The sequence below is a fragment of the Durio zibethinus genome, chromosome 18 (assembly GCF_047325235.1).
Source record: "Durio zibethinus cultivar Kanyao isolate XHJ-2024 chromosome 18, ASM4732523v1, whole genome shotgun sequence".
In the NCBI taxonomy this organism is placed as follows: Eukaryota; Viridiplantae; Streptophyta; class Magnoliopsida; order Malvales; family Malvaceae; genus Durio; species Durio zibethinus.
The window spans coordinates 3,364,095-3,374,479 of record NC_143179.1 but is presented as its reverse complement, the minus strand read 5'-3'; the positions used below and the strand labels follow the sequence as shown (position 1 = coordinate 3,374,479).

General features: G+C 26.5%; 1 protein-coding gene across 1 annotated transcript; it reads right to left on the bottom strand.

Annotated features, from left to right (window-relative positions):
* Positions 1-849: 849 nt before the first annotated feature.
* LOC111300270 (heptahelical transmembrane protein 2-like) lies at positions 850-7,938 on the bottom strand. Its single transcript, XM_022895904.2, has 4 exons — positions 7,388-7,938; positions 7,222-7,314; positions 7,084-7,156; positions 850-1,698 (listed from the first exon to the last, which is right to left on the bottom strand). Exons 1-4 carry the CDS (start codon positions 7,636-7,638, stop codon positions 1,027-1,029), a joined length of 1,089 nt encoding a protein of 362 aa, XP_022751639.2. The 5' UTR covers positions 7,639-7,938; the 3' UTR covers positions 850-1,026.
* Positions 7,939-10,385: the final 2,447 nt, after the last annotated feature.

Sequence of the window (10,385 nt, the reverse complement as noted above, 5' to 3'; positions counted from 1 at the left end):
GAAATAATACGATCAATGTATGTTTAATGATAAGATTATGATAAGATAAAATTAGATGATATTACGATTAGCATTAGATTAAATGATATTATATTATCTTGTGTTTGATATATATAAAAATTAAAATAAGATAATTTATTTATTTATTAAAATTATACTTCTTTAAAATTTATACAATTTAAATTATTGATATAATTTTTATGTAAATTTAATCTTATAAATTAAAAATATTTTTTTTCACTTTGACAGAATTTAATTATCCTATACTAAGAGGATGATAATCATCTTTACAATCTTATCCATTTTTTTATATATAAACTAAATATAATATAGAATGAATAGCATTCTATTTATCATCATATGCATCAAATATAATTTTAAAAAAACAATTTTAAGATTAAATTTCTATGAATAAAAATTACGAATGTTAATTCAAAATATATTAAAACTCGTAAAACTCTCTCTTTTTCTCCCATTCATTCAAAATGATGGCTTGTTTCTTAGCATTGTTTTGTAGCAAGAAACCTTGTCAAAACAAGATATTTTCTTCTCGCAAAGGAAATTTTAGTAGTCTGATTTTTCTAGAGTAAGGTAAATCAAATATATGATTTATTGTATCTCGGAGACAATGCCACATTTCCCTTTTGCATATACAAAATAAGTCTTGAGAAAAGTGGCATTGTCGTATTCCTCGAAGCCATTTCATTTGTTCTTTGAAAACTTCATCTTAGGTTCAACCAAGATTTAGAAAGGAAGACTATATCCGAAGATGCTAAGTGAAAATTTGTCAGCAACTACAAGTTCCTGAAGATGCAAGTCTTGAAACTAACCAAATCTAGAAAATCAGTATGATGAACGATCAAATATATTTATGAATTTCACCAATTCAACAACGTGAACTTCGCTCACTTTCGGAAGAAAATGATGTTCTTGGAAGTGATACAACTTAGGCACAACAATAGGAGAAACAACAAAGAAATTTCCCTTATTACTAACATTGTTGTCCACCTAAGTGTAGAATCCCTGCTACACGCAGGTTGCTGATTCCTGGCGAAAATCCATAATTACTAGTGTGGCAACAGTATGAGCAAGTGATGCGAGAACAACAATTACATGAAAAATCTGATGGCTGTGCCCGGCAATATCAAATGCACCAGGGTTCCACCTCTCTGGTATTCTGCTAGCATAAACTACAGCTCCTGCAATACAAAGAAAGACCGTAGCAAGATCATATCCAAGGGATAGAAATATATGCGGATGGCCCCAGTGCAGGGCGACTGCATGTGCTGCTGCGATCACCCCTGAGACACCCATTGTAAGGAACAAGCCAGCTCGAAAGTGTCGGAAGTGGGGTGCTGAGAGAGCAGGTACCAGCATAATGATGATGGCAAGGATTCCAAGCACTGTTATGGATGTGAGATAAAAGAGCTGTGAATATGGGTGGCAGAAGAAGGAATAATAGATGGTGACAAAGCAGGAGCAGACTATCATTAGGGAGATGCCGGCATAGTCTATGCACCAGAAGACGACGTTAAAGCGTTTGGAGTGGCAAGCAAAGAGGTGTGCGACGGAGCTGCAAACCATGCATCCCATAGCACCTGACAAATAAAAAAACCAGGGCCATTTTGGAATAGAGTTATAGCCTTCTTTCTGCAAGTCATGTAGAGAAGGCTGAGGAATGTGCCCGAAGTGCGAATCCTACAAGTAACCATCAAAATCATAAGCATGAAATGGCACAGCAGGGTGAAGAAAATATTAAAATTTCAGTATTTAATGCAAAATTTTATCTGTTCACAGAAATATCACATCTTTTTGGACTGTCATTTAAATGGTTGAAGACATAACAAATTTACCAAGGCATGATGCTTCAAACAAATTCGCCCAGGTTATTTGGTGTATCAAGCGTGCAATATTCAGACACAAATGGAATTATGGAAGAATCCATCAATTGACCAGTGAGTACCAAAGGCCCAGCAGCACTTAACCATCTAGCCAAAATGCTTCAAGCCCTTTTGAGCTCGTGACTTACAAAATATTGACAAGAGAAAATTCAAAAGAGAAGGTTATGAATTCAAGAGTCAGGCATCAAAATCATCCTTCTTCAACCCGTCTACAAAAAGTTCCTTTATTCTCTTCCTTGTATGGTTAATGGTTTCTAGTACAAGATAGTTCTTTTGCAGTGTGATAGTACCAAGATTGTCAATAGATAACTAAATCAAAGCAAATAAGCGACCAAGAGGTATTCATCATTCTTCAAAGTTCAAAGATTCTCCATTTTTTTTTTCTTTTTGGTTGAAAATTAGGATCATTTCATTCTAGTAAATCAGAGATACACAAGAAGCCAATGAAAGTACTTTTTTAAACTTGTGGGTGCATTAGAAAGATCTAATTCCATGCTATATTACCAGACATGCCCATTTAACTACGTTAAGGTATTTTTGATATATAAAATTATGATAAAATAAAATAAAATATTATTATAAATTAAATTAAATTAAATAATATTATTCTATTTTAAGTTTTATGTGTACAATGATTAAGATAGGATAATTTTATTTATTAGTTAAAATTATCTTTCTTTAAGATTTATATAATTTAAATTATTGATGTAATTTTTAAATATATAATAAGATATGTAAATTCAATCCATAAATTAAAATAATCTTCTCTCTTTTGAGATTATTGAATTATCCTATGCTAAAAAAATAATTAATAATCTTTGCAATCCTATTATTTCTTTATATATAAACCAAATATAAATAAAATAATTATTATCTTATTCCATCAATTATCTTATGCACTAAACACTGCCTAAGAGCAACATAATTTTTGTTCCAACTTTGCTACAAGCTTACTTTACAAAAATCCCAAACCAACTTACACCCAAATTGCAGCCGGTTCCCATCAGGCATCGTGAAACAATTCATATCAACTATATATGGATGATAATGCCAACAACTTTGTGTTTTGTTGGTAAAATATTAAATATTAATTTTTTAATTCAAGTAATCAAAGTTTAATTTTTGATAATCTAAGTATAAAATATATATGAATGATAAAATAATTTCGGTGAATAATAAAAATCCCATCATAGCATGACATAGTTACAAACTTCCTCAAGACTTTTTTTTTTTTTTTCATGATACCCAAAGATTAATAAAAATGTGGTAAATTTTATATAACCTTTATAAAAATGTTGTAATTATTAATTAACCTCTAGTTCGTCATGATAACCAAATTAAGTTATGGACTCTTGATTTTTCGTCAAAAAATCGTGTTTGAAACATAGATGGAAGACAAAGATAAATATCGAGACCCGAAACCTTAAATATAAAAGAAAAAAAAATTGAATGTAATCAGGACACGTTTCTATATAAAAAAAAAATAATAATAATAATAAGGTACTAATAACTAGTAAGGCATTCTTCGATCACGTTTGCTTTATTTAGGATTAGGATGATTAATAAATAATTACCGCTCGTGAATGTAGATGTTAAATGTTATGAAAAAAAATTATATACACATAATATATCTACATAAATTACATACATGTGCATAAAAATAAATAAATATATATAATTTTTTTTTTTAAAAATCATCATTAGCATGCAATAATTTTTCATGAAATTGTTAAATTTAAGATTATTGGGCATTATATTTAAGACTGAGAAATTAAAGTTGATTTAGTGAACAATTAAAAAAAATTGCATTTAAGTAGTAATATTTAACATTTGTCATTTTCAGACACTACCCAGGGTCTTAAATGTTACTTACAACTACTACCCTTTCATGTCTCTCTCTAAACTCATAACAAACTAGTTTAAATGCATGATGTGGATTTTTCTTTTTGTCTTTTATTGTAATAAATAAGTGATGGTCAAGCTAACAACTTTCAAAATTTTCACATTTTTAAGTATAAAAAAAAATAAGTGACGGACAATAATTAACCAATGTAGTTGGTCAGTGGCATGATCACCCTGTATTAAGAAATATAAATGATCGAGTTTTAATCAATATCATATTAAATTTGAGTTATAACTTAATTTTAAATTCGATGTTCAAAAATTAATTCGAACTCGATTTAATTTTATTTTTTTAGCATAAATTTTACTCGAAATAAAAATTAAACTACTCGAACTCGCTCGATTAGATTTGATTAATATTTAAAAATAAGCTCGATTCTTATATTTGATAAAAATTTGATTATTTGTATTCAATCTTCAATTCGAGTTCAAGATATGTTATCAATTAAAATATATTAAAATATAAAAGTTTGATTAAACTCGTAAACAAATCAAACCGGATATAAGAATACTCAAATTCGACTCGATCGCTAAGTTAAATTACTCGAACTCGACTCGATAATAATAGAGTCAAATTCGAATTTTATTCGAATCAAATCCGAATAACTTATAAATATTAATATATCATTTGAATGGGTTCAATTGACCCCACCCAATTTTTGCAATTTAACAATCTATATATTAATATATATAAATTTTTTATTTTAACCTAACTAAAATTTGTTAAGAAAATGATAAAAAAATTCCATCTTTACTTTTACATTCTATTCAACATGAGAATTTTAATAATTTTTTAATTTTTGAGTTTAAAAGTTTTTAGCTTGTATTTTGTTGATATTTTATTAATCACATTTTTAGCCTTATTGTTAATTATGAATTGTTACTTATTTTTATTGAAATTTCCTTTTTTTCACTTTATTGTCATCATACTAAGTAACTATAATTTTTTTCATAAACTATTTTTATAATATATATTATATATGAGTTTGATCCAATTTATAAGTGATTGATATGTTGTACTTGATTTTATAAGTAGTTATTATTTGATAGTACAAATATAATCTCATTAAAGGAGGAAAAAATAAACTGTGTCATCTATATACTTGCACTGTTTCGAAGATTTTAAATGACATGAAAGAAAAATTAAAAAAAAAAGAAAGAAGTAACACAGCTAATAAACTACTGAGACAAATTTCCATTATAAATAAATTTTAAAAAATATTGTTTATTTAAAAGTTGTATTATATTGTATGATTTTTTTTAATTTAGTCAATATTATATGATATTTTGGACCAGCTGAAAAAAAAAAGTTTTAGACAAAACCTAAAAATCTCGTCATTAAATAAAAGAATAATATTATCAATATTAATATTAGAGGTATAATCAATCAAATTCGAACTGATATAGTATTAAACTCGAGTTTGAACTCATCTCAAAATTCAATGCTCGAAACTCGACTCAAATTCGATCAAGTTTTATTTTTTTAGCTCAAACTCGACTCGAGATAAAATTCAAATTATTTGAGTTCGTTTGATTAGGCTCGATTAACATGTAAAAATAAATTTTATTATTTGTGCTGAAACTATAACTCGAACTCGAGTTCGAGATATTTTATCAATTAAAATAATTAAAATATAAAAATTCAATTAGATTCGCAAACAATTCAAGCTAGATATAAAAATACTCGAATTTAACTCAATCGATAAATTAAACTGTTCGAACTTGACTCGATAATAATCAAACTGAATTTAAATTTTATTCGAATTGAAACCATATATTTTATAAGTACTAATATATTATTTACCTTCCTAATTGATATCACTAACACGGGGAAAATGTGAGTAAACATCAGCAGCATTATAAAAAGACCATCACCACAATTTGCAAGCTCAGCATCTAAACGAGCACGTTTACCCCAGTTTTGCATCCTTAGGAGAATCATTGAATCCCAAACAAACACAGTCACAAGAGAACATGATTTTAAATCTTATATTTGTCTCATATTATGTTGCTAATATAATAAACTCACACGTAACCTTTTAATAAATGTGAACAACTTTCGATAATGATTTTTGTTACTAAAATAATATAATATAATAACAAGTTTTTGTTTAATACATAATACTTTTCATAAATAAATCTATCATACCGTTAATATATTATTATATTTAAAATTTATTATCATAAGATTAATTTAAAAATACTCAAATTAAACATATAGACCCTGTGCATGGCAGGGGGATTTCATATTATATATGTACAGATATGCATAGTAATTCGTGAGGTGTTGAAACTCTCGTGTCTTGAAGCAATCAAATTATATTTTGGAATGCCATGAATTGCTAATTTACGTTTCTCAATACTTTGTCAAAGTATGCTGTGGGAATTTATATACATTTGTTAAAAGTTAAATTATATTTTGGCGTTAAATTGAAAAGGTGTTAAATTTTTAATTTTCATAATAAATTATTAAATTTTTATAATCTCAAATATTAAAAGAAATAATTATATTTTTTAAAAATATTTTATTAAATTTAAATATATTTTATAACAATTAAAATAATAAAATAATTTATATTCGATATGCTAATTCAATAAAAATCAAATTTTTTAAATCGTATTGAATGAAAAGTAAACAATTTTTTAAAAAAAATCCAAGTAAGATTGGAGATAAATGATTTGTTTTAATGTATTTTTAATTTTTAATTTATATATAATATAATATTAATAAAATTACTATTTAATATATTTGTTTTAAAAATTACTATAACAAAATATTATATATAATTAAAAATAATATTTTTATAAATATTATATTAGTTAAAATTATTAAATAAATTTCAAATAGATTTGGATCACGTGCGAGTTATATTATGTTGTGTCAGGATGAAAGAGAGAAAAAAATTAAAAAATCATATCGAAAGGCGAACGTAAACCCCTTATGCGACACGTTACGCTCTCTAATTAAAATGTGTCTGTAAATATCTTGGATAATATTTTTCAAAGTTAAAATATTATCATGGATATAATAAAATAAAACATAAAAAAAAATCACATGGTGTGGCTCCCACTAGGATTTCAGAACCAAGATATGATGTGGAATCGTGTAACCCACCTACCTAACCATATATCAAACAAAAACTGCCGTGTCACGTGACGTCCCCACAATTTATTTCAGTTCATTTTCTTTCCTTTCTTTATCACATTCCAAAAAAGAGGAAAAAAAAATACCATTTTAAGAAATTTTAAAATTAATGATAGGAAAAAAAAATGAACTTACAGGAAAGATACGATCGGATGCGTTAACATCATTCTTCATCATCATCATCTTCAATGGTCCCAATATTTGAGCTCTGAAAGCAAGAACTGTTAGACTTGAAACCCAGAAAAAAACTCAAAATGACAAGCTGGTCCTTACCTGGAAAAGCCGCTGATCCAAGCTCCACATCCCAACTCCTCCATGGAACTCATCACCGTTAATCCAAAGAATATTAAAAACCCTCCCAAATGCCTAAAAAAATAAATATATAATAAAAAAAGAGACAGAGAAAGAAATATTGTGAAATTACGATCGAGACACTTACGTCCAGATATTTAGCGTTTCGTTGTGCCATGACAACACGCTTAAGAAAATGTCCTTCACTGACCATTCGCATCGGTAATGATCCAAAATGAACTCGTTGTCTTTCAAATAATTCGGTAACTCTTCGTACTTCACCAATTTCCTCTTAAACCTCTGCTTCTTCTTCTTATCTTCTTCAGCTGAGTCAACTCGCTCGAGTTTGTTATCATCATTCTTCACCGTGGCAACTTTTCGGTAACGATGATTTTGCATCCTTGAAAGTTACTCCCAAACGCCTCGCCGGTAAAGCGTCCACGAAACTCTTGCCGACGGTAATTTAAAATATCTTTCCTTTCTGGGAAGATGCTTTTAAGCCTCTCTGCCACAGCTCTGTTTACTTGCACATATATAGTCAATAGTCAAAATAATTGTTTTTTATTAAAAAAAGATTTGGAAACTCGAATCACATACAAAACAAGAGCACTTTACTTTGGTATTAAATGAAATAAACTTTTTTTGTCTCCTCTTTCGACTATCGTCGCAAATGTTGACAAATGTAAATTGGATTCATCGATCTCATCGCCAATTTTTTTTTGAGTTATTTTTATTGTTATTTTTACTTTTATTAAGCTGGTAGTCTAAAAAATGAGTTTTTTGGTTTTTATTTAATATATTAGTAAAATTGTAATATAAATAGAGAAATGATTCATTTATATTAGTGTAAAATTAAATAATTTTATATTTTTTAATTTTTAAATTATAATTAAATTTATAATAATTTTTATCAAAATAATATTTTTAAAGATTAATATCACGAATGATCCATAAATTATAACTAAATATTCAATATGTTGATAATTTATAATGCAATGCATGAATGCATTCCATCACTATAAGGGATTAGGCTTTCAATGATTTTTTTTTTTCACATTTAAGAGCATTTATAAACATCATTAAAGAATTAACGTCATTTACCAAAAATGCTACTAAGAATGCCGCCTATTATTACGTCAAGGAAAATAGTGACATTTTTAGAAAAACGTAGCTAATTTGGTGATATTTTTATCATAAAATATTGTTAAATTTAAAGGCATTTATAATAAAAAATATTACTAAATTTAACATAACGTCACTAAATTTTGGCATTGAAATGCGTTTTTAAGTACAAACGTTGTTAAATTAAAAATTTTATTTTTTTTAAATTTTCTTTTAATATTGATTAGTATCATTAAATAAAAAATATTAAAAGAAATAAAAATGAACTTAATTCATAAACTAAATATTATAAATACATAATTTATTCAAATATTGATGGAACACAAAGTTTAATATATGTAATAACATTCAAATCATTTTAGTACACTAACCAAAAATTTAAAAATGTATGAAATAATGACTGTATAGATTTGAAACACTACTATTTGATGAAAGATTTTTTCCACCTTAGTCACTACCATCTTCTATTGTTAGCGATTTTCATACACAATGAATCATTTCAAGCAAGATTAAGTAATTTCATTAAACACCATGATATGAAAAAACAAACAAAACAAATGCCAAGATGAGATGAAAAAAAAACATAATAGACTATTTCATAATGGTTTCCCAAGGATATCTTGAATGAATCAATAAATTCATATTAACAAGTAACCATTTTTAGTAATTTAAAAAAATTATGTTAAAAAAAACTAAACATAAAATTTCATTTGTGTTTATAACTAAATTCAACGTTCAATTTCTGTTTTATCTTGAATTTTTCTCACCAACCAAATAAAATCAAACTCAGAATTATAATAACAAAATAAATTGATAAATAAAGAAAAAGAACAGCCAAACACTAAAAATTGCTAATATTGAAATTGAGCTTAAATGGCGACATAAATGTAACAAATTAGATAGAAAGTTTAGGGATTTGACCCAACAAATCAGACAAAAAGTTTAGGGATTTGATCCAAAATGCAAGAAAGCTAACTTGAAATTTGCAAAAACAAAAAGAAAGAAAATGAAAATTGACCATAAAATAATTGAAACTTAGGTAGAAAATGAGAAAAAAGTGACCCAAAATGAGTAGAAATGGAAGAAATGAGTAGAGAAAATAAAAGAAAAAATGGGGTTTCGTGACTTTAAAATTTAAGAAAAATTTAATGGTGGGAAAGTATGATTATTGAAAGTATTTTTTGCTAAAAATACCTTAAATAATCCCTCTAATTTTTTTTTTTAGATTATTTAAGCATTTTGGCCAAAAATACATTCAATAATCTCTTCCAATTTTTTTTGGAGATTATTCAAGACGTTTTTTACCAAAAATATCTTGAATAATCCCTTACAAAAATTGAATAGGGTTATTCAAGGCATTCCTAGCAAAAAATGCCTTCAATAATCTCATTTCATTTTTTTTTAGATTATTCAAGGCATTTTTGGTCAAAAAATAACTTGAATAATCCCTTACAAAAAATTAAATGAGGTTATTCAAGGCATTTCTAGCTAAAAATGTCTCGAATAATCCTCTCCATTTTTTTTAATTATTCAAGGTATTTTCTATAAAAAAAAATATTCAATAATCTCTTTCCTTTTTTTTTGGGATTATTCAAGATGTTTTTGGTTAAAAAATCCCTTGAATATTCTATTATCAAAAATTGAATGGGGTTATTCAAGGTGTTTTTAGCAAAAAATGCCTTGAATAATCTCCTTCGATTTTTTTTTATTATTCAAGGTATTTTTTGTTAAAAACACCTTCAATAATCTCTTTCATTTTTTTTAGAGATTATTCAAGGTGTTTCTGACTAAAAACACATTAAATAATCCCTTTCCATTTTTTTGATTATTGAAGGCATTTTTTTTTGTAAAAAATGCCTTAAATAATCTCTTTATAAAAAATAGAGACGATTATTAAAGGTATTTTCTGTCAAAAATACCTTCAATAATTTTCTTAAAAAATTAAAGAGGATTGTTTAAGTCGTTTTTGTCAAAAACGCCTTCAATAAATCTCCTTAACAATAAATCTACCAAAAATAAAGTAG